Source organism: Meleagris gallopavo, chromosome 3, assembly GCF_905368555.1.
Source record: "Meleagris gallopavo chromosome 3, MGAL_WU_HG_1.1, whole genome shotgun sequence".
NCBI lineage: Eukaryota > Metazoa > Chordata > Aves > Galliformes > Phasianidae > Meleagris > Meleagris gallopavo.
The window spans coordinates 86,634,828-86,660,497 of NC_139406.1; the positions used below are offsets into that span (position 1 = coordinate 86,634,828).

The 25,670-nt window shown below is 39.8% G+C and overlaps 1 protein-coding gene across 1 annotated transcript in view; it reads right to left on the reverse strand.

The window, feature by feature from the left end:
• Window positions 1-1,225: 1,225 nt before the first annotated feature.
• The window catches only part of NDRG1 (N-myc downstream regulated 1), a 40,715-nt gene continuing 16,270 nt past the window's right edge, over window positions 1,226-25,670 (reverse strand). Inside the window, exons 3-16 of the mRNA XM_085221723.1 lie at window positions 25,079-25,114; window positions 17,704-17,809; window positions 15,848-15,968; window positions 14,071-14,133; window positions 12,009-12,069; window positions 11,461-11,547; window positions 10,016-10,072; window positions 9,365-9,468; window positions 8,938-8,994; window positions 7,921-7,972; window positions 7,110-7,157; window positions 5,211-5,246; window positions 4,016-4,067; window positions 1,226-3,062 (exon numbers count right to left, since the gene is read on the reverse strand). Of these exons, the coding sequence (XP_085077849.1) occupies window positions 2,797-3,062; window positions 4,016-4,067; window positions 5,211-5,246; window positions 7,110-7,157; window positions 7,921-7,972; window positions 8,938-8,994; window positions 9,365-9,468; window positions 10,016-10,072; window positions 11,461-11,547; window positions 12,009-12,069; window positions 14,071-14,133; window positions 15,848-15,968; window positions 17,704-17,809; window positions 25,079-25,114 (1,146 nt within the window). The 3' untranslated portion in view covers window positions 1,226-2,796. The remainder of the gene's footprint in view (window positions 3,063-4,015; window positions 4,068-5,210; window positions 5,247-7,109; window positions 7,158-7,920; window positions 7,973-8,937; window positions 8,995-9,364; window positions 9,469-10,015; window positions 10,073-11,460; window positions 11,548-12,008; window positions 12,070-14,070; window positions 14,134-15,847; window positions 15,969-17,703; window positions 17,810-25,078; window positions 25,115-25,670) is intronic.

Below are 25,670 nucleotides of genomic sequence, written 5' to 3' on the forward strand. Positions count from 1 at the left end.
TCTCAGTAACCTCAGGAGCACTCTGAAAGTTGAATTGTTTATTTTCCGGAAAACTCCTGCTATCTAATCAGAATTTCCTCTCTGCCATAAGGCACTCCTTGCTCCTAAGAGGCCACTCCTTGAGTACTGAGTTTTGGGCCCCTCACTAAGGAAAGACATTGAGGCACTTGCAAGCCGTAGGAGTCAGGTATTTTTATTTTTTAATAAATTTTCATAAACCTGCAAGCCACTTGCATCTCTTCAGGTTAAGCACCAGTAAAGGATGCCCAGTACTGCAGGCAAAAAGGAGTCTTAACTCCTTTTAAAAGGTAAAGCACCACTTCTCTGTAAAGCTCTCCAGCATTTCTGTACAGGTACACACTGTTCCTTGCCAGATGAATACTTTTTGTTGCAGAGCTGACATTTATAGTGGTCCTAGCAACTCCCAGCTGCTGAGAAGTGCTCACAGATCCCTTTGTGCTACAAGAAGGATTGGATGCATTCCTCCCTGTTTAAAAAAACTAAAGTGCTTAGGCTTTGACAGACACACCATGGTGTCCTTGTGGAAGGAATGATTAGTCATTCCCAGCAAAGCTCACAGAAGAACATAACTTTGCCCTTCTTTTGTAAGATGTGTTGGCACACATTATTCCCATTTTCACTGGCAGTGGCATAGGCTGTGGTTGACCAAACCAACATCTATACTGGTAACACTCCAGTAACAACTGCTGAATAATCACATTTAGTGGGACATGGGCTCAGACATGACAAATATTTGCTTTTGTCTCTTTGTATCACAGTATTTTCCAAGATACAGGAAGAAAGAGCATCAAAATTGTTCCAGCAAAGCCACAAAATCCCCCTATCCCTGAAACTCCCAATATGTTACAATGGTCACTAGGTAAGAGGGTGGTGAGGTGCTAGAACAGGTTGCTCAGAGAGGCAGTACATGCCCTGTGTTCCTGGGGACACTCAAGCTCAGGCTGGATGGGGCTCTGTGCAACCTGCTCTAGCTGTTGCTGTCCCTGTTCATTGCAAGGGAGTCGGACTAGATGACCTTTAAAGATCCCTTCCAACTCAAACTATTCTGATTCCAAGAGCACCAGTGTACATAAAACCAGTCTGCCAGCACCCAGATTGACATGAGAAAGGAAAAAAGATTTCATTTCTACAAAGGAGTGACAAGGAAAAAGCTCCCATTGAGAAAGCTCGTTGTACTCCTGGTAAAAGATGAAGACACATGACATTGCAAAGTTACAAATTTATTTGTTTTGAAATAAATACAAATACTTCATTAAGAAACTTTTCTTGATAGACTTTACACAATAGCTTTATTCTTTCTTGAAATTGTCTGTTCTTCCCACAAACCATTACAGATATCCTACATGAGAGCCGAGTTAGTCAATATAAAGTAACGTAGATGGCATTCCTCCGACCAAGCAATCACAAAGTATTAACATCTGCCATTTAACTGCTCTGTCTTTGAGTTTTCTTGTTTATGCAAGGGCTGCAATGCAGCAGGTATGCACTGGGACTCAGGAAATCCCATCCTGTTGAAGGACAAACTTAAGGACATCCAACTGTGAAAATCTGACTGGCAGAAAGATATCAAATCACCAACATCAAAAGAAGTAACCCAAGGTATCGGGCAGCTACTTAAAGATGCAGAACCAGCAGATCATTACATTTACATAGTCATTAAACACTGAATTTTGCAGTTACAGTACTGTTGCTCCATCACTTTCTCAAATACGCTTCCCAGCACCAGTGAGATCTCCGTTTCAAATCTAGTAATTAGCCACAGTTGAATGTACAGCATTTAATTACATGCCATTCCACACTCATTCATCTCTCCTGACAAAGAACAGCTGGATCTGGCTGTGCTTACAGAATTCTGAATGTCTTTCAATTGTGCTGGTCACAAAAACTTGAGCTGCACAGATAGGAAGCTGTCTGAAGTAAAAATCAAGCTGCTTTTGCTTTCCTGGCATATATGGCTACCCTACTTGCTCAGACTACATCATTTTTTGCAGCATTGTAAACCCTTTGGCCCAAGATCCCAAAGAGGAGATGCTTCCTTGCTTATAAAATTTAATCCTGTCCTCACTTGGCTAAGCAGATTTTAGGGTCTAGAAAGGGGGAAAGAAAGGAAGACTGGAACTAGATCTCAAAAAAGTGAAATAAAAGAAGCTTAAAGATTTAGTTCATCTTAAAGTCACATTAAATTTGTCTATTTTAGTAGTATATTATTATATGTAGGAAAACTAATGAATTAGAAGGCCTATAAATGCACGATACATTAACTTCTCTATCATTTGAAGTCAAGCTATATACAATGCATTCAACTCCAGCTTCAACATGAGGCCATAACACATTTGTTTCCTTTTTTTTTTTTTTTTTTTTAAACAAGCCATCCATAATAGTGATTTTCTCCCCCTCTTTGAAGCTCATTCTCAAATTGTGCCAGTTTACTTCAAGAGAATTAGAGATAAAGGGGCACATAATTGATTTTGAAGAAGAATATTAAGCAAGTCTGGTTTGACTCTGAAGTGTTTACAACCATATCAGCTTTTGGCAAGTTTCCTTTTGAATTTGGCATCCACTGAAGGAGGGCACAATAGCAGCAACTGTCTGAGTTACAAGAGTAACGATAGAGCAAATGAGATGCTTCTTTTCTTTGGTCCCTGTCAGACCCTGGAGAACAGAGCTCATCCTACAGAATAGCTTGAGATTAATACCAGTTATGTTTTTGTGATACACAAGGGGCATCCTTTATTTTTTTTCAAACTGCGACCAGTTTAAACCTCCCTCACACGCTTAGCAGGACACTTCCATGGACTTGGGGCCTGATTGCTCAGCATTGCTGGCTGAATTCGGCGTCAGCTCGATGCGTGTGTCTGTGTGGGAGCGGTTCCTGGAACCCTCCCCAGTGTGGGATCGGCTCCGAGTTCCCTCCCCAGTGTGGGACCGGCTCCTTGTGCCTTCCCCAGTGTGGGACCGGCTCCTCTGTCCTTCCAAGGAGGTTACGCTGGAGCCAGAAGCAGTGCGGGACCTCATCAGCCTGGTCATACTAGCAGAGGGCACTGGAAGAATCACAGAAGCACAGAATTATTAAGGTTGGAAAGGACCACTAAGATCGTCTACTCCTCCAACTGTCTAACAGACTTTCATTAATGACTTGCTGTCTAAGCTTGGAAGAAAGCTTTGCCTTACTTCCAGCCCTAACTACCCATCCATGTTGAATACAGTATTCATGGCAGCTTCACTCACAGAAGTTAAAGCACTGTTTTTACCATGTATAAAATCCCAAGTTCCTGTTCCTTGCAGAGGCAGTTGGGTTTGCTGCAGAGTGCAAATTCAACAATGAAAGGACTGCTACTTCAGACTCCGCTTGAATGGAGTCACCACTATGCCATCTTAACTTTCAGGGCTTGGAGAGCAAAATGGAAGATGAAAGGAAAGGACCAAATGTTTCCCCCCTAGCCGATACAGTAGATCACCTGCAAACGTGTGCTGGGATCCACACATCAGGCTCAAGCCTGATCAAAAGCCTCAGAGATGTTTTGCAGCTTTATGAAATGCTGCCTCCTGCACTCTTTGGAATGAAGCCGTTTACTTTAAGGATGCCTTTATGCATTCTCTGAAACACAGAAGCATCCCTTCCTCAACCTACTGGTCATTAAAGAACTGACAGAATAGTATGAATAATGATTATGGGAAAACATGGATTAGATGAGATGCCTGGGAATTACACACAATTAGTCAGATAAATAAAGAAAGGGCAAAAGAACTTCACCTTTATTTTGGAGAATTACTTTGCAATAGAAAACTACTTACAAAGCTTTCTACTATCTAGTAAGATGATTTAGACTCGAAACCCCTCTCCAAGACATCGATGGTAGTCTTTTTTTTCCCTCTTGCAAATGCATGTACAACAGGGAAAAGACCAAACATCAGTGATCAAAAGGCTCTCTGAATGCTTAGATGCCCAACAAATTTGATAGCTACAGAACCATTCCATAATACCAATACTTACTGTATCCCATTCCCTGAACAAAATATTTGAAAGCTTCTGCAAGTTTTGCAGGCTGTAAGAGAAACAGATTATTATTGTACACAGTGATCAGCAATTTAGTTATATTATAGTATGGTAGATGGCACAGATGTTTCACCTTAATAGGAACAAATTAAATATTTTCTAGGTTCTTCTGAATTTCCCTGAATTTTTCATTTACATGAGGAAATGCCACTATTGCCCTCCCTCATCTGCTTTTCTGCCCCATTGTATTAACAAAAGGAGACGAGCATTTTTGGAGAAATGACTATAAGTGGTCTATGCCCAGTCCAAACTTTACTAGTGCAGTTATTTAGGTAGATGAATCAAAGTAAAACAACTTGCCTCATGAGAGACATTTCATACTGGGTCCAAATCAGCAGAAAACAAAACCAAGCAGTCAGAGCCGACAGTTACCTTTACAGGGCAAAATCTAAGTGGGAATATCCAAGCACAATTGTATGACTGATGTTCTTGCAGTATTTTTCTTTGCTAATAATGCATCAGCCAGATCAGCCTCTATCTGTTACTGAGTTTGCAAATACTGCTAATATTTTTGGCATATTTTTTCTGAATCAATGCAAAGAATGGAATCTATCACAGAGCAGCAATGCACGGACTGAACCTGATTTAGAAGTCAGCATTTTTAGTGAAGTAGAACATAGGTGCATTTTTAACTTTCCCAGCCTGGTTTTAATAGTAGTCCCCAAATTTGTACCCAAACATATTTCAGAAACTCCAGTTCGTTCACAGTCAAGTCAGGCCAGTGTACACGAGAACACAGCATTGCTATTCCCTGCCTCCCACTTTCCTGATCTGCACTAAAAATAGTCCAAGTAAAAATACAGCTTGAAAATGCTAGTGCACAAGCCTTAATCTATGTTAGCTTAGTAGACAGGCACAAAATAATATCTTTTCATTCCCACCTCAAACCTTTCCTTAGTTAAGACTTAATTAGTGGAAACAATACCCCTTTCTATTCTTAATTCTGAGCTTTATTGGTCTTTAAGGAAAAAAAAAGCTGAGATGACCAATTGACTTAATTATTCAAGTGATCATAACCACCCTTTTGGCTGAAATTTGAGAACAGCAAGTACCCTGGAGGAAAACACCCATTTGCTGCAGCCTGGGACACTGCAGAACAGGATCAGTAGGATTTCCGTCGGCCAAACCATACCTGGGAAACTTGAGGGAGCCCACCACAGTCAGCCATCTGAAATGAGGATGAGAATAGTTAGAATATTGCCAGAGGAACTCATTTGTGCTCAGGATACACTAAAATGACCTTTTTAGCCATCTGGCAGGAAAGAATTTCCTTTTGTTGTACGAGTAACACACATGTAGATGAGTGCACTAAAGCAAGTAGCTGAGCATTCATGAGAGCTATGACTGCACCCCAGAAAACCTCTGAAGCGATTTGACCCTCAGGCAAAGCATCAGCTAGAGCTACAAATAAATGTTTTTGATAGGAAAAGATCAGTTTCTTAGAAACTAGCCTGATAGTCCTGATTACAGCTCCAGTTTTGAATTACAGTAATGCGGTGCAGTATTGACCTTACTGACAGGGGAGAGAAAACAACTGACTAAACCTCAGAGGTGAGGTAAAAACACTCTGCTGAGATTGTGGATGGGAAGCATCAGCCTGACTTGCCAAGGGAAGCAGAGAAAGCCAAATTAGAAAGCTATCTTGAGTGCATGCAATATTTTTGGAGCACTTCATTTTTCCTGCCACTCCACCCCTCGACGTCATCCCAACAAAAACAGCCCTGTTCCAAGGAACACCACAGGCTGAAAACAGCTGAGTTGTGAATTACAGGAAACCCCAAATCCTATCTAGGATTAGTTAGCAGCAAAACAGGTCTGCAGCAGGTTCTAGCATCAGCCGTATCTTTGGATGGGCAAAGGCTGGCCACTGACAAATGTTAGAGACAGTGTCAGATTTTTCCTTAGGATAAATCTGTCATGGCCGTGTGGTAGGTCAGCGTTGGAACTCCCCAACATTAGGAGAAAAAATAATTTTAAATATAATTGTCTACTATCATTTCCTCTGGGCAGTTTAATAAAGAGAGGTCATTAGAATTTCCCAGTAGAAGCATGACCAATTTTGTGTCACTGTTTGTATGCTATTATAATCATGATACTTTAAGCCATCATTAATGAGCTAGAGATTGAGTCTATACTATGAATGCCAACTATCAGCCAAAGACTACATGATTATTTGCAGTTCTTCTGGCTCCATTTACCAACTTTTTGGAAAATACAGAAGTTATTTCCAAATATAAATTGTCCTGCATTGTGTCCACACAAAAGGCAGGATGTCAATACCAAGTGCGAGATAGCTCAGTTCCCTACTCATCTCATAAAGTTGCTGAGGTGCAGAGGAAAATAGAATGGATTGTTTTCCATTTTCACTCCTCTGAAGGCTTTTTCAAACCTTATCAAACACCTGCTCTGCCAGCTCTGGACAGATTCATTATGGGTATGTGAAATACTGAGCATTCTAAGTCTCAAATCCGATGTTCTAGAATGGAGGAGCTGTGAGATTCCCTGTTGTTAGCCTTGACAAGAAGCCCCCAGCTTGTTTTATCCCAATAGAATATTCACAGAAGCGTAGAATCATTTGATTTGGAAGGGACCTTTAAAGGTCACCCAGTCCAACTTCCCTGCACTGAACTTGGACACCTACAGCTAGAGCAAGCTGCTCAGAGCCCCATCCAACCTGATATTGAATGTCTCCAGGGAGGGACAGGGCAAACTACATCTCTCTTGGCAACCTGTTCCAGTATCTCACCACCCTTCTTGTGAAAAAGTTTTTCCATATATCCAGTCTAAATCTTCTATTTTAGTTTGAAACCATTTCCCCTAGTCCTATCACAACAGATTGTTAAAGTGTCTGTCCTCATCTTTCTCATAAACTCCCTTTTATTATCCTGAAGGCACTACCCTTCCACATCAGAACTGAAATTTCACTGTGTTACCTCTACTGCATCACAGCAGTCTGCTTCTGCTCTTTCAATTAATCCATTATGTTTTAAATAAGGAGAATGTTAAGTTTAAAAGATACAGCTCTTATTACCTTCAGAAGTGTTGTTCTTGTTGGGTCCAGCTTTGAATTGCATTCAACCTATGTGAAAGAAGTGCAGAATAAGGCATGGTAACAAGATCCAAAATATGAACTGCTTGCTGAAAACATTGGTTTCTGGCTTAACGCAAACTAACTTGGGTATCTTAGGCTTCTGCATATGGACAATATATATGTGCTACATATAATCTTTTTGTATATAGCTGAACAAGTGTCAATTCACACTTACAACTATTCTTTGCCATGCATAAACAAACCCATTAGCGAGGGCTCGTGATTTTTTTTTCATGTGTGTCTGGCACTCTTGCGGCAACAAAGGTTCATCTTGTAATCTGGGGTCATCTGGTAGCGTCCCAAGTGGTGAGCAGCCACGTGGCCACCAGCCAGCAGGCTGGGCATGCCTGTTAGGGCACAGCACTTGAAGTCACTCAGTCATCTGGGGCAAGTAATAATAGACAAATAGAAGCCCTTCACTTCCATAGTGACCCAGGGCAGGACTCCAATGCCACAGAACAAGTTCAGATACCAGCAGCAGATTCCTCTCTAAAGAGAAATATTTGCGGTTCACTGGAACTGCTGTGGCAATTGTTCTTAATGCAGTAGCTATTAAATAATGATGCGCAGACAGAGGGCACAAACAGCCAGGAATAATGGCAGCTCTCCCGCGGTCTGAAAGAGGACTGCCATTTGGGCTGACTCGATGGCTGGCGAGATTGCTGTGCTGCTGGGAGCTCTGCTGGGCTGGCTAAGCATCTCGAGTCACCTGCCTAGCAACACTGTGTTGATGAGGGCTCAGTATACACACCACAGCATCCACTGCTGGGGAGCTGTCACCAACCACCAGGAGGACAGGGCACCTGCAAGGAAGCATACAAAAGCTGTATTATTTCTGTGATGCAGCCCTCAGCTTCATTTTGTGCCCTGGAAAGGATGAGACAGGTGTATGAGAACTATGTGTTGTGTGTTCCTGGCACACATAAAATCCCCCATATTACACACTCTGAATGGCTGAGGTTGGCAGAGACCTCTGGATCCATCTGGCCCAACTCTGCTGAATCAGGGACAAACAGAGCAGGGGGTCCAGGACCACATCCAGGCAGCTTTTGAAGATCTCCAAGGAGAAGACCCCACAGCCTCTCTGGACATCCAGGGCCAGTACTCAGTCACCCACACAGCAGAAGTGCAGATATACAGACATGCCCCGATGCCTTGCCTGAGATTCTGTCCTTTTTCTCACCTTGTGGCAATCAGCCCTTCCCACCACTCTTTTTTTTTTTTTTTTTTTTTTTTTTCCGTAGATCAGTAGAGGACTGGAAAACTATTTCATTTACAAAATGCAGTGTAAGTAAAAAGCCATCAGCAGAAAATCTGGTAGATAACTATTCTCATACCCATTTCACTTTCCTGAAGATCTTTGTTGTTCAAATTGATTTTGATTATGTTTCTCTGGTTGGGTAGGCATGGCTGTAGTGCATCCAGAGCCATAGTTTCCTTTAACTAGGACAGACTTCCAGGCTAAGTACATCTACTTTTTTTAGCACCTAGTCTGTAAACCCAAGTTTGCAGTACACAGTACATGGCAGGCACTACTTGTCTATGCAGTTAATGTGGCTCTGAAGTTTGAAAGGGGGAAGTCTCTGTACTGAACGTCCCTGACGTTCCAACACGTACTGAACGTCCCAACAATTCAGCTCCCAGATGAAGCTACAGGACCCTGCAGAAACTCAGCTACAGTCCTGTGATGTCCATGCAGTGCACTCACAGATTCCATCTCTTGGCTCACACCACATACAAGTGAACTGATGGGAAATAAAATACTTACTGAAGGGTGACAACATTTAATCCAGGAACAGGGCGCTCAATCTCTAGGTCTCGACGACTAAAGAAAATGAAGAAGACAAATATTTTTGACACGCTGAAGTTTAACAGATGCTTCCAAATTCTGGTTTACAGAAAGCACAGACGCTCACAATATGTTAATCTGATACATGTAGAAAGCCCCATAACTGATGGGGAAACACTTTTAAACTGAAGTATCAATGTCCACATGTACCATCTGTCTCTCCATAAATGCATGAGGACCTTCTCTTGTAAGCAAACCACCTGAGATCCCTAAAGGTGCATATCAAGTAGAATTTCATCAGGGGGGGAAAAACAAGTAACTCCACCACACAAATAACACTGGCTGAAAAAGAGCTGGACAGCCTCTTAAAACAGTTTCCAGTTAAAAATCAGGTAAATGCGTTTACCTGTTGTAAGAGTTGACAAAGAGATGAAGGTTGGTTTGATTCATATCATTAATAATATGCTGACGGTAAGTATGGATCAGGTCATGGTTGCTGTGAATCTCTTCCTACAGTGGAAACAGAATTGTTCAGAACAGGGGCTGTTTTCTGAGAGGATCTGAAGACATGGCACAGCAGTCATGTATCAGGCTTATATCTATACAACAGGAGTGCACTCTTAGGGCAGGAACAACTTACAGCACTCAGTGTTATCACCCGAAGTTAAAATTAGCATCTGACTGTTCCATGTTTTTCAATTTAAGAGTAGGCTTGCACTGAAGAACATCATTTATACTAGTAAGCAGTTTTCTCAGAGATATAAGTATATTACTGGATAAAAGCATACTAGTGCTCTACTTGTGCTTAAATATCAGCTAGCCAAACTGGTAGCTACATCTTCTGGAGTTGCCATGACAGCACTGTACTTGGTTGTTTGGCACTCAGCAAGCTTCACTGCAGTAGCCAAACTTCAAAGAGCTGGGAATACAAGTATTAATCCTATCCTACAAGTTTAAAATTAAACTACCTAAGTGAAAGATTATCCCCGCTTCCAGCTCCAGGAGGTAAATACAGATGACTGAAAACACTAGGATAATGTTAAAGGAACGTGCTTACCTTTCCAAAGAGATGTGAAATGACCAAGTCTGGTAAAGCATTTGTCCAACCTGAAATCTGAAGAGCAAGATTATCTAAGTATGTGATACTAAAACTATCTTTTGAAACCTTTTAATTACGCCTAAGTAGAAGAATGGATGTTTCTCTGCTGCTCTTAGGTATAATATCCTGGACTGATGTTCTTCCCCTCCATTCCTACTATAACATCATTAGGCATCAATTATGTTTGAGTTATTCTCATAGAATGTTTTTACTAACGCAGATATGCAAGAAGCACACTACTAGTGGCATAAATATATATGGAATTACTCCCTGAAAATCAGCCAGATGCATGCAATTTAACCTCACTGTCTAATACCACCCCTAACACAATGGCACAATGACAGTACTTTGGAGCTGGAACCTAAGGACCGTAGAGGTCACATTCTAGAATACATCCTCTTAATTTGGGAAGACTGAAGGATACAAGGGACACCTGAGGTCGACAGCACCTAGGAGAGGTGGACAGCAGAGGCACAGATGTGAAAGAATTTAATTATGGAGAAATATTGTATGAGATAACTCCAAAGTGTCAACTGCTATATCTCATTGTAGATGAGTTAATAAATACACATCCAGATCACTTAATATCTCCTGAGACATTTACATGGGTTGTCTGCATGTATGCTTAAAAGACAAAACATTCGTTTTTGTACTTTTGTGTGTTCACAATAACTGTCATTCATTAAAACATGACCCTAAATGATACGAAGTGTCAGCTTTTTCAGCATCCTCTGAAAAATGTTTTAGTAAATTAAAACTGAGTGATGCATAATGTAACATTTATACCTATTAGCTTCTTGAGACTGTTTGAAATCAGCTCTCACCACCTTTTTCCCCACATTGTAATCTTACAGCTACAAAAGAATGATGTTTATAGGGGATTCTTTATTTGTGAACAAATTCACTTAAAAGTCTAATTGTACGGACAGTCTGTCCAGTGTTACCATCGCTAAAGCTCTTTTCTGATTCTTTTCAGTATCCAAGACTCAGCTAGATGGCTGAAACCAGGAATATGCTGTTTTGAACATTTTTTTCTGTGTTCTAATCAATATTTTGGACCATGCTTGTAAACAAAGCCACAGGCAAGAAAAGCAACACCAAGCTTGAAGTTTAATTGGAAGAATGCTGTTTCCAAACCTATCTCATGTCCAGGTTAAAATGAGTCATTACCAGTTCTCAAGAATTGTTTGTACCCAACAGCTCCATTATACCATGGGTAAGCAGCACTTATTTTTATCACAGCCCTACAGGAGGTATGTTTGTAAATGAGAAAATAAACCCCTAAGAAATTTGCCTAAGATATTTTGTCTTTGCAGCCCTGTCTCGACACACAAGCTTGTCCAGCTCCTCATGCCTGACCGCCTCACAATATGATTTATTTTTCTAACTTAAAAAATGTTTACCTTTGTTGCTGCCCAGTCCATCCAACCTTCAGCACAAGGGTTTACATTAATTAGAACCAATCCCTCCACCATGTCCGGGTGGTTTAACTGCAAAAGAAAAGGTTTGAGTTAAGATTCATCCTGTGTCCTTTGCAAGCTGACAGTCAGCATAAAATTTAAATTAGCAAATTATCTCCTGGGGAGGAAGGCAGTAGGTATAGTTTTATCTTGCACAAAACAAGCGCATGTATGGAAAAAAATTTCATTAAAGCAATTCAACTGAGCAGCTGGAGAACATTAAGATTTAACATCTTCCCCACCCTCAGTTTAAATAGAGAACTCCCATTAAAAAAACCTTCTGCAAATCAACTGGGTAGAGCCCAGGCTTCAGAATGGAAAATCTAGGTCTTTTGGTTGAGCTATCCTGCAGACTGCGGTATTCCACTTAAAAGCCTGGCTGCTTGCTTAAATGCACACAGCAGAGCAGGAATTCTCTGCTCACCTTATGGGGGCAGCAACACCTCAAAGAAATTGGGTTCAAGCCTTTAAGAAAGCTCCATGAAACTTACAGCAAATCTGGTCAGGACGTAGGCACCAGCTCCAGTTCCCATTCCAATAATGCTCTTCAGCCTGCACAGCAGTTATGTGCCATGAGATGGAGGAGACAAATCAGTAAGAGAACACCAAAAATAAACAAAACCCTATCAGCAGCCTTCCTATCAAGCTGGATATTAGGGAAAATTTCTTCTGGGAAAGAGAGTTCAAGCATTGAAACAGGCTGCCCAGAGAGGTGGTGGAGGCACTGTAGATAGAGTAGATAGAGTAGACGTGGCACATGGGTTAGTGGCCATGGTGGGATGTGTTTGATGGTTGGACTAGATGGTCTTAGTTATCTTTTCCAATCTTAATGATTCAATGATCTTGCAAACGCCAGTGAAAGGGCAGATCACATCCTGAGCAAACCACAGATCTCAGCAGTACCTCCAGTAAAGAGCAGGGCACAGCAACTAGCTGGTTTTAGGAAATTAGTAGATGCTGGTCCTCACACACTGCAGCCCAGCAGCAATCCTCACTTATTCTTAAGTAAACACGTGGAGCAACAACAGCATTGTTCTGACTCTGGAAGGAAATGGCTCCTCTGCCAGAAAAACTTCTAAGATAGAGCCCTTGTCTGTAGTCAAAACACAACAACCCCACCTCAGTCTCCCCTGCCCTCTGCTATCAAATTGTGACGCCAACTCCTCTCTAGCAGGGAGCTGGCAGGGAAACCTCTCCTGCTATCCAGTTGCTGGAGTGAGTGAGATTAAACTTCAGAACTAAGCAGGGCAGAGACAAATCAAATATTTGCATTTGCTCAAATTGGTTCTAAAGCATCGCCTTCAAGGTCTTAGAAAATACATGGAAGGGAGACTAGACAAAACCTGTCAGAAAAACAGGTTATGCAATGCTTTTAGGAAAATATCTTGAGAAAGATTTCATTCTCATTACAACATTAAATCAGGTTTTTGTAAATCAAGTCAAGTTTAATTGGTTTTCAAGTTATTGGCATTATGTTAGCATGTTGCTTTTTTTCTTTTTTTCTTTTTTTTTTTTTTTTTTAATGGCTAATAATGTGCTTTGGTTTCAAAAAAGAAGGTTTAAAACCACACCCATGTTTCAGGAAGGTAGTGAGATCAGAAGAGTATCTAGTCAAGATACTATAACAGCCAGTTTGTCTACAGTGAGGTGGTGGTCTGAGACTGAGGGCTCCATCAGCAGCCCAGCCTGTTTGTCCTCCAGGCTGCCTAACTCTGAATGTCAGATTTTCCCTCCTTAGTCTGAAAAAAACTTGTGAGGTGCTCACCTGCAGTTTCTAACCTGCTCAAGCTGTAGGTGCCCTGCTCATTGCAAGGCAGTAGAGATAGATGAGCTTTAAGGATCCCTTTCAACTCAAATGATTCTATGATTCATTACACACTGAGTGCCCTAGCTCTTTAGTAGGGAAGGCATTATGAATAGCTCAAGTTAAAACTAAATTTTGAAGGAATATACACAGCTAAACTTGCTGCAGGTACACGACAGAGGAACAGGGAGGCTGGAAGTAGATGATCCAACTCTCCAATCCAAACCATTCCATGATTATATGAACACTGTCACTAAGTTCCTCAGCATCAGCAATCTGGATCTGCACTTGCAGAAGAGGCTTAATGAGTCAAGACTGACCCCTGACTGTGCTCAAGCCACAGAAACAAAACACTACGTGTCTTCAGATGGGGCCACGTTTTTTTCTGCTACCCACACAGGAAAACGTGGGTTGCTTCAGTGGGAAGAACAGATTGTCTATTTGCTGTCCCTTACAAACAAAAAATTGGAGGAAACCCCTAAATTAGGCACATGTGATTTCACTCAAAATTGCTTCCTGTTTAAAAATATACAAACTTTCAAAAAAAAAAAAAAAAAAAAAGGCCAAATGAGCTCTTTCAGAATCAAAGTTAAAATGCAGCCAACTATAATGGAGGAGTTAAAAAACAACAACTATAGCTCTAGGAAAATGTCAAGTAGCCTGTGTGAAGATTTGGGGCAGCACAGATGCTTTTTGGTGTGCCACACAGAGACAATAAATGAGGAAAATAAGTCAAAAATCCTGCTCACCCAAACTGTTTCAAGATTCCAGGAAGCATTTCAGCCAGCTGATCCATGGAAGGATATATGTACCTACAACAAATACATGTCTGTGAGTTCCTATGCCACGTTCAGTAGAATAGGCTGCTGTATTTAGGGAAAAGGTGGTCACTGCAGATTAAATAACAAATGTGTCCATTGCCAGGTCACAGTCAGCATGAACTGAATTTAAATCAGGAGCAAGTATAATTAAGTGATTTCACAAGAGTATGAACATACTCAATATGGTACTTTATGTGAGTTACAGGAAAGATCTCTGCTCCAGCTGAGATCCAAATAGAGCACAGCAAATCTCTTCCAAAAAGCAAGTCAACACTTAAAACCTATAAAATATTTGAACTTCAGAGGTGAGTTTCCAACCACATTCACCACATTTATACTTCTGGTTCACCACAAAAAGGTTCCCTCATGTCACAGAATCAGACTACTGCAGTGTGATCTAGATCTTTGGCAAATATTTACCTGTGTGTTTTCAAGGATGTACATTTCTACAGCAATAAAATGAAAAAAAAACCCTTTCTATTAATACTGATGGAGAAATTGAAGCCAAAAGAAAGGCTGTGAAGCTGCTGAAGGAGTTTGACAGATCTATTTTAATGCTTCTGTTCTGCTTCTGCTTCTGAGTGACAATAGAATTCTGAAAGGAGAAATTTTTTAACAAAATCTCTACTGAGCAGCAAATGGAAAAATGTCCACCCTTAAAAGCTGGAGAACCTAGTTCAGCTTCTTCTGCTGCCATCACCATGATTTTAAGCAGTGGTCTTTACTAGCAGAGACCACGACAGTTGTGCAGTTGACAACTCAGACATGTTAATGCCTGTTTAGGACATGAAGGTTAAGACACTTAAAAGCTTTTGATTCAAACAAACACAAACTGAAGTGACTGAAATAGCTTTGTCACCTGCTTGAGTAGACAACTGGGCCATTGCATTTAACTCTGCTCAGAACACAGCCCATGATGACCTCCTCAGCCAGACCAGCTTAAAATTTAAGAAGGTATGGCTCACGCAATAAGGTATGCACAAGCTCCTTAATACCCAATTCTTACAGAACAACTGTCTCTTGACTTGTCCCCCACCTCATTGATGTCAGCTATTCTCTTTCTCAACCAAGCTGACTCTCCTCCTAGGGGCATCTTCAGGCAAACCCATCTCATTTCACTAAATGGGTCAAGCATTTTGGCAAAGACAGTACTCAAAACTCACAAGTTTCCAAGAGTTACAATATCATATATGTTACATGGTCAAGAGCATGCAGTAATTAATGATATCCCATGGGTTACATCACTTTGTTACTGTACAACTAGTTTAAATTTCCAGGAAGCTTACTATATCTATTTATCAACAATTACCACACAGACATTTCCTAGAAGCTTTAGACTTAGGAAAGAGGTGATACAGTGGCGAATGACTGTGTTGTTTATAGTAATAACTTCATTTTTTGTATGCAGGATGTCATTACAAAACAAGGCAGCCCAGTACTTAAACTGGCAGATGTAAACATGTGTCGAGTAACTGCTTTACAAGCAGTGTGATTATTGGCAATAAAACACATAGTTACAGCCCTGAAGTTTACTGTGAACTGACAAAACTCAACAGAGCTCTGGAAACTTAAATAGAAATTGTCAGCATTCAAAGGAATGTTACTTTTCTTTCTGCAATTGCTCTTCAGTTGAATTGCAGATAAAAGCTCTTTTTCCTGACAAAAGATAACTCTGAAAGCAGAGGCTGTTTTTATCATAACTCACCCAGCTTGGAAAGATGGTGCCCCATCCTGCTGACCAGGTGCATCCACGTGGCAAACTGCAAAGTGCTGGGTGATCTCCTGCATATCCTCAAAGTTGAAGAGAGGATTGAAGCAAGTTTTGTCTTGAAAATGAAAACATGAAATAATTTTGCTGAGATTAAATGGTCTATTCATTAGTAAATCTGCATCTCTAATAAAATCAGTTGTTTATTAATGTTACCTCTGCTGAAACCTGGACTGCAGATTAATTCCATCAGCTCAGAAAAAGTGACAATCCGTTATTTCTAAGGTAGAATAGGGAAGACCTGCTACAAAGCAACGTGTGCTTTGTACAAACTTGTATTAACTCCCTGAAGCAAAAAAATGAAAAGCTCTCTCCTCATTTATTCACATTATTCTAGTCCTTCCCAGAAATACTGGTTTGGTAAACAAAAAACAAAAAACAAAAAACAAAAAAAACAAAAAAAAAAATCAAGAAAATGTTCCTTATGCAAAAGTAAAATAGTCATAAACTGTCATCAGGAAAATTCATACTGAGTTTTGGCTTAGGTAAAATTATCCATTTGCTTGTCCAGCCATTTTTCTTTGGATTATTTCAAAACAGATGGAGCAAAAGGTATCCAGCTCTGAGATCGTGACTTGTGTTTCTGCCCAAGTATCACAAGATAAAGACATTACATTTGTGTCACTCACAGCAGGCAATTCAAGACAAAAACGTCCTTTTGGGATACTGAATGCTGCAGGCTCCCAGCTCTGAGAAGATTTGATTTCTGATATTGAACAAATATTAGTGTGGGGAGAAGGTTAGCATGTTCTCCTCTTGGAGTGGAAAGCAGGAATTCTGTAGCACCACCTCTGATATGCGCAGAAAATGACTCAACATCTGTGTGTGTTTCTGAGTGTCCTCTTACTGCACAACATGCAAAAAAGATCACTAGAGAATACAGAATATTTTCAGCTAAGATCCAACTTTAGAAGAATATGCAAGATAGGCATAAAGCATTCTCCCTTCTCTTTTAAAAGGAAAGCTTATTCATCATAATTTTTTTATCACTAGAAAGAAAGTTTTATTCAAAAATGAGACCCTGATTAAGCTCTGCCCTGATCCACTAACAACTCAAAATAAAATAAGGCAGTGCTACTAAAAACAGGTAAAAAAGAGTTTTTTTTTTTTTTTAATTCTGAGTAATATCACTGCTGCCACTCCCCCAAAAGCCAGACATTAAAGATTTGCAGCTGTTTTTACTTTTAAAACTGATAGCTTTCTAACAAACAGCAAATGGTGTCAATCAGAGTACTAGTGAGAAAAACGGACCAACAGATCTGGACATCTAGCTCATTATATTCTTGAATATGACAGATAAGACAGAAGGCACTTGTCAAAGTCGCTTTCTTAATATAACGCCAGCTTTCATTTAATCATTCAGATTTGGCACACTATTCATACAAACCCACAGAAGTGTAATACTGGTTTCAGACAGGAACCTACAAGCCAAAGCAACAGCAGCGTTCTGGTCAATACTGCTTTCAACAAAGCCTCAGCCTTCCTCTACAGATGTTTTTACAGCATTTAGACATACTCATTACAAGCTACCAGGACATCCTTTTTTTGCCCATTTAAGTGAAAAATTCCAATTACTTCCTTTAGGAGCAGGTAAACGTGAGAGTTAAACTTGCCATAAGAGAAGAATTAGGCTAGGCACAAAGGCTGGGACCTTCTATGAGGATGCAGTAGATACAAGTGTGTGAGGACCTGGGAAACATTTCCTAACCATCACAGATCCCACACTCTTGACTACAGCTATAACGCTAACCAACCAGGCCATCACTATGCAATAAGATATAAAGCCTACTTACGATTCAACCCAATGTCGTGGTACGTGAGGATAGCAGGTCTGTTCCCTCTGGGTGTCCCACACATGGTGACATGGACCATGCCATGCATGGTCTCCACATCTTGCTCCTGACAAAGAACAAGATGAAACTGTCAGATTGTAGAAGGACTCTACTTAACACCACAGTGTTGGCAGCCATGAAAACGAACACAGCTCCTGCCCTATCTCAGGGCTGTCCACAGCCTCTCTGGCCTCAGGACCTCTGCAACTCCCATGCAAACACATTCCAAGCCTCCCCATGGTGCAGGCTCTTTGCTAATGTATTACACACAGCTGTCATCGATTGCTGTTGACAGCCAATGACAGAAGCACTCAAGCTGCTAGCTCTAACTAGATGCTGAGGAAATGGTTTTTGACCACAACAGTCAGAGTTAAAAAAAAAAAAAAAAAAAAAAAAAAAAAGCTTTAAAAAAGAAAACAAAAAGGAGAGACAAAACTAAAACTAAAAAAAGGAAGGAAGGAGAAAATAAAACAAAACAAAAAAAAGGAAGGGATAGACTAAAAAAAAAGAAGTGGGAAATAAAGTTGAAGGTGAAAAAAAAAAATTAAAAATGTAGTTTGGGGCAAAGATGCCTAAAATAACGATGCCTAATGGCTCACAAGCATGGCCAGCAGCATTTGCAATGGTGCCAGTTTCCAAAACACTTCTGTTTTCTAGGAAAATGATCATAACTGAGCAAATAACTAATATTCCCCTAAAAAGCACTCCATTAAATAGCTTGTATTCACCATAAAGACTTATCACACTGCAGGACCTTGTGATTAGAGCAACTTTCTGCAGTAAATATGGCAGCTACATGTTAGCTTTATGGATTGCTATTGCTTAAATCTAAGCACAAACTCAACTGAATGAAGTTTGCAAGAGAGTAATGTGGCTACAACAATGCTGTGGTGATTATCACAGAAACAGCCTTAGCAGCCCATTGCTATTATCTGACATGACTGGATTTTGTACTATATAATGAGTTTAAAACACCTTTGTTATCAAATCAGAGACCCCTTCATTACCATCTCATTTGCTAGATGTCTATATTGGATAAATGAAACTTAGTTTACACCAATGTCCTCAACATATGGAACAGTTTTTGTTTCTTTCACACTTGCACTTAAGATAGACATAAACAATTTGTTAGCCTGACAATGTATGTAAGGGGAATTACAGAACAACAGTTATTTTCTATCTACAGTTACTCTCATGGAATCAAAGCAGTATGCAGTTAGTGACCAGCTTTAATATTTCATAAGAATATTTTCTGCATAGGATACAGACATCCATGTCATTCAGTACAGCATACTGCTCCTGCCTAGCTTTATTTACTCTTTGCAACAATGCCCAGAGACAAAATCCAAGTTAAATTAAATTAAACCTACTACAAATTATGCTGTAGAAATTAGGAGCGTACAGCTCCAGCAGAAACCTTTTTCAGAGTAGAATCCAGAAGCTTCTGAGATCTCATGAAATAATTCAATCTAAATAATGGCTCAGTAATTTCATATGTCAAATTTACTATGCGTTTTGTTGAACATAAGGATGCTAAGCAGCACTGTTCCACATTTCACCTATTTTCCTTGCAATTTACATCAGCTATGATCACACCAACAAATCAAGACCACCCCCTGCACTCAAATACCAGGAGAGTCTCTCTGCTGTCTGAAATACACTACACTGAAACACCACTGTTAAGCTTTTCTGTTTCCCTTAGCTGGTTCCCCAGAGGTTAATTCCTCTGCATACTCACTGCATTATTTAGCAGGTATGCTGTGTCTTCCACATCCAGTACCATCTTTAGGCAAAACAGGGTGATAAGTCCAGCAAGCAGAGAGAGGACAGGAACTGGTTCCTACTTTCCCCAAGTAGGAAACTGGGTTATATGGAGAGGCTGCTTTTCTGCATAGGCTTATGACACCCACAGTGCCCAGCCGGAAAACCCAGAACAGACTAACTCAGGAGGACGTCATTCTTAAATAGGATTTGAGTCAGGTTTGACCAGGAGAAGTGCTTATTATGTAGAGCTCAGACATCAAAGATGAACTCTGTCACACAATGTACAAATGCCAAATTTCAAACCTGGGATCTGGTGATTAGCATAGTATTTTCTGGTGATGTTTCAATTCGGCTTTGGTAAATATAGATTAATTTGAGGTGCTGAACCACTCCAAACCTGTTCTACATAAAATTAGGAGCAAGTTGTTTACTATAAGGCAGGAGTAAAGCTTCCATGAAGAACAAAAATAAATTAAAAACTTCATGTAAATGAGAATGATTCTGTACAGCAACGCAACAATGTCTGACTTTAAGTGTTAAAAGTCTGGTATTTTCAAAAGTTCATAAGCAACACTTAGTCTAAAATGTTTCAATTTCACTCACCTGAAAATTAAGTTTCATTTTTGGCAAAAGTAGAGTATTGTAAGTATATTCATTATTTAATTATACAAAGGAGAGATTTGTAATAGTAATAGATAGAACTTAACAACAGTAGTAATTAATATTTTCCACATTCTGCCTTCCTTCTGCATTTAGATTATTCTCAATAGAGAGCATAAGAATTGATAGGCTGGGAATTTTAGCACCAGTAATGAGTAACACACATTCATGTGAAAGATAATCTCCTTTTCAGTTAGAGAACAACAGCATTCTCTATTATCAGGTTTTATTGCTAGACCTTCTCAACAACAGCTCTTAAGAGCCCAGAACTCTTTCTTATGAGAGACCACCTTTCAAGCCTTAGGTTCTTTATCCGTTGTGCAGGACAGAAAATATCTGTTTGTGACAAAGCCAGACACTTGAACCTGCCCACCACACTGACCTCCACTGATAGTTATTCTTAACCGAAATCCCGAGTCTAGTTCAAACTCAGTGTCAACTAAAAATAGTTCAGAGGTGATGGGAGACCACACATCTAATTACCGGCAAAAGTCACCATCAGTTTAACTATTAGTTTAATTCCTCATTATCTTCACAGTAAGGCTCTTGCGATACAATACTAATAGTGTTGCACTGTTCTCCATTAGTGTTAATTCTTAATGAAAAATGCCCCAAATTTTCTCCTAAAAAACAATTTAAACTTGTTTCTTTAGTGATGCCAAGCCAAAAACTCAACATCCCTAGTGATCCTATTAAAGATCAAGAGATTTGTCTACGTGATGTCGGCATGGATGTTTTCAAAAAGCAGAGCACTGAAAACAGATGGCAGCACACCCCAATCAACGTCAACATTGTAGTAAGAGGCTCTTCAACCAACTGATTTGTATTAAAACACTATCTTAGAAAAACATCCAAGGTACACTAATCCGATAGAAGGATAAAGACAAGCATGCCATCTGTTCACATCTCACTTTAACAGAGGTGCAGTTTTTCTTTAGTGCTCTAAAATACACACAAAAATACCTACAATACATGCAATTTAAGACAGACTATCTGGGTTTAAAGGGAGTTGTTCTCTTGTATGGCAGATTTTCTTTTTCTTTGGGTCAAATTGACATTTTTGACATGGTGTTATGGGTCTATAAGAGGGTGGCAACACAGTAACAGGAGAGTCTTTTACTCCTTCCTCTCTCTATCCCGGTAGATAAACACATAGAATGAACAACATGTCTATGAACAAGTTTGTTGGTTTTTTTATTTGTTTGTTTTGTTTTTTTTCTGAGTATGCAACCAAACCATCTTTGCCGTCTAAAAGGGAAAACCACACAGACATTGCCCACTTTGCAAAAAACAATGCATTTTGTATTCTAAGTAAAATATTATCTTCCACCAAGATTATTTTAAGGCTTTCAGATATATTTGGTTCCCAGTTGTTGTCTCATGCTTTTATTTAATTTATATTATATCACACTAATTAAATACATCTCTCATACCTTATCTCAGAATTGAGGGAAAATCTTCAGACCTCTTTTAAGTGTATTTTAAGTACATATTACTTAAGAAATTTAATATACTAGTACCTGCTTATGCTATTTTTCACTTTTTTCCTTCATATGTTGCAGATGAAAAGCATTTGAGCTATTAATATAGTATTACAATGTTATGTTTCAAATCCTCCTTACCCTACTTCATTTATTTTTTCCTTATCTTCTTCTACACTAAAATAATTATTTCAATTCATCCTCTGTTACGCTAAAAACCCAATGCCCACTTTTTTCCCTTTCACTTTTCCTTCTTTTTCATCTTTTTTTTTTTCTTTTTATTGGGACATCTTTTTGAAATAAGCAGTACTACACTTCCCCAGTTCAGGTTGTGATCTGAGCGCTTAAAGTATCATGGACTTTAGATGTAAAACAACTGATTCTGCTAAGGTGGAATTCACAATATTTTTCAACTTGCTTCTATGTGTACCTGTTACATAAATAACAAAAACTTTGGTACGGGACTGAAGCTGATGACTGTGACATTTCTTCCCTGAGTATTCTTCCTAGTCCAGACAGCACTGAGTGACAATGCTCTGCAAAAGCACTAACGTTCAACTGTCTCCTACCCTATCCTTCATAGACCTAAAATGGAACCCTCATCTAACGAACTGCAAAGGCCCCAATGGGAAATGCACTCCATCAGCCATAATGCTGATTTGTCTCCCACTGCATCCATGGTGGCTCATTCCCTCTTCCCAGGCAAGAGAGAGATTCCTGCATGCTTGTAAAATTTCATGCCATGAGCCCTGAATTGCACAGGACAAGCTCTTCTCTGCCATCTACAGCTTCTGCACAGCTCAGAAAGCTTTCCTTTGTTATTGAGAAAGCAGCGTTCTGGCAGACTGCTCATTTCTGAAGTATAGAGCCCCAGGAATGTATACAGCAACAGGGAGACAGTTTTTCCCCGAACTCCAATGTTAACAGGTAAAAGAATAGGCCAATGCACTCAACTGCAAATATAATAAAAGCACATTGGGCATTCAGCCAACATAAAGCAGCACAGGGCACAGTGCCCTGCACCAACTTATCTTGAACTGTGCTAAAACAGGTTTGACGAGGAACAGTCACTTTCTTGGGAGGCATAACTTAACTTATATCTTCAGGTATGCACCATGGACAGAAATATAGGCAGTACGGAGTGGTGGGAGTTCAGAGTCGTCAGTTCTTCAGTTCAACTCATGTCTTGGCCAACTCCCAGTAACTCACAGAATCATTTAATCATTGGATATACCAAGCTGGAACGAACCCATAAGGATCATCAAGTCCAGCTCCATTTAGGGCTTTTCTCCAGAGAATAACCACGCACAAATCTTGTAATTTGGAGGATGATGTTCTGCTATATAGTGGGTCACTTCAAAAATGGAAAGTTTGTCAAAAATAGCCTGTGAAGTAAGAGCCTGCTTCTTTCCAGCAGCCACTACTTTTCACTGGTGACAGAAATGAAGTTATTAACTGAACACTGCATAACTTGTCTGCAAAGAAGGACAGTGATATAGAGAACTGTCACATCCCTATACAGACACATGGGCACTAAAGGAGTGTCCTGCTGAGTCCTGGGATCCTTTCTTAGCTAGATGCCTCCTTCTCCCAAGTACTCATGGAACAGGTCACTCACTAAGGCCACATGTAAGCTTCATTGTCAGTTCTGAGTGGCCTGGATCCTCCAGAACCTCTTGAATAACTTAAGTCATTGAGGTTCTCAAAACAGCTTCAAACCATCTTTCTTCACAGATCAACCACAAAGGAACTTGAAGATGCATAGGTAGGGTTCTTGTGGTTTTAAGCACCAAAGCAAAGTCTCCTTTCCAGCAGCAGCTCTTAAAACAAGAGATTGAGGTTGTTTTCCCACATTTTGTTTTCTTGAACTAGAACAATCAAAGATTAGAGTGTAAGAAAGGAACATCATTAAAAAAAATAAAGAGATGGCAGAACAGGGTTAAATGACAAGAACCACTGGTCTGGATTAGTGACAGTTAATCCAAAACATGGGAAAAAAACCAACAAAATGGCTTAGAGAATTTGATCTTGCAAGTTAAAAACCTATATATACACACTGTTTACAAGCCAAGCAAATTTATTCCAAGAATAGAAATAAAATATGGGTCACTTCTTGATTTTTAATCAAATGGTGCAGTATTCCTATTCACAGACTTAATCTGGGATTCAGATTTATTTAGAACAAGTGGTCAATCTGGGCCCAAACAACAAGCTTCTCCCATGCTGTGCACTGGCCTGCAGAAAGTCTGATGATGAGAAGTTTAACTTACATCTATCAAGACTTCAGGCAGTGGATTTCAACGTTAGAAAGAATGAAGGGAAAGATGTGGGACTAATATGAACTACATTCTTGCTAAAAAATTAAGAGCTGCTGAAAGAGGGTGAGTTGTTTATAATAACTGCCTCCCTTGGTTTCCAGGGAGGTGACAGCAGTGTTTCTGCTGGATTTCTAACCAATTTGTAAAGCACTTAATAAAATATAAAGAAGTGAAAACAAAGTGCAAGATGTTGCAGAATTTAACAGGATTATTTTTCAAGAACCTCCATTTGCACATACAAGAGACTAAAAAAAACTCAATAGCTTCCCTTATTCCTTCATGATCTGCCTCTCTCATTAAACATCCTTGATATAAACAAGACACCTGGCAAGCCTCAGTCTCTGACTCGTACTCCTTGTCTTCAGCAGTGGGAATGCACTACTCACTCTTTTTGTTGAGGCACGTGCACACTTTTCTCTCTCCCTGTCCAACCCAACCTGACTCCAGCACTAATTTCCTTAGTTGTAGCTTAAGAGCCATCAAGAACAAAACTCAGCACATGAAGATAAAATAATTCAAAAGAGGAGGAAAGAAAATTATAAAGTCACCTTTCAAACACACAACACATGAGAAAAATGGAAAGGCACCATTGGACTTGGCAGTATACTTCATGCACAATTGTGTGCAGAGTGTAAATAAATATATGGAAAGTGCCATCACATTTCGTACAGACAAAATCAATTGCTTACTGCCTTTCCCTGCTTCCCAGGCTTCACAAATATTTTGGAAACTTTTAATGGCATAATGGGTTACACCAAAAGGGACATTTCCTCAGAGGAAATGCACACACACCGCTAATGAAAGGAAATTAATTGGGGAAACTGCATGTTCATGTGGGAGGAGTGCATTTTGATTTTGCTACCACAGCTGAAGAATCTTTCTTTTAGCAAAAACAGAGCTTCTTGCAACTCATTCTTTGGATGATTTTTTCCCTGCTTTAGATTGAAAAGACCTCCTGCAGTCCCCTTCACAAAATAGTGTAAGAGCCCCATTCAGGCTCTTTCTCACAACTACAGCATTTTTTATGAGGAGTCACTCATTTCTAATCCCATTTCTGTTTTTCCTTTTACTAAAGAAAAAAAAAAAAAACAACAGAAGTATAGCTTCACTGACCTGAACATCGAAGTCTGGAAGGAGGCGAGTGATAGCCTGTGAAGAGATGATAGGATATTAAGTCAGGTAACTTTTGCAGTTAAAACTTCTGCACTTGTATGTGCACTGAGACATGTGTTCTGACCCACTGGTTCTCCAGTGGAGAGCTCTTTCCCTTCATTTCTTGAATATTGCTGAATGTCTAAATGTCCACTCCTACATCTAGCTATTGCTATTACTGACAAGCTCCTCTGCGTCCCCTGCATTAACATCAGAAGAAGAGTTAGGTGACATCTTCCTCATCTCCATAACCTCAAAGAAAGATACATCTTTAAGACGTTGCTAGCTATTACAAAACTTGGAAGAAGTCAGTTACACTGAGGGAGATGCACACAGTAGGAAGAGCTGGCACTTGTTACACTGCAGTGTGACAAGAAAGTCAAAGCTTGAGGGAGAAGTACAGAAATAAAATGCAAAGTTTAGGAGCTTGACAAGGAGATCATGCAGTCCTAAAATCCCATGTAAATGAAGGATAGAAGACAACAGAAGCAATACAACTCTGTCTTGGGTAATGCCATCTAGAGGATGGACTTTTGCAGTTCAAATCACAATT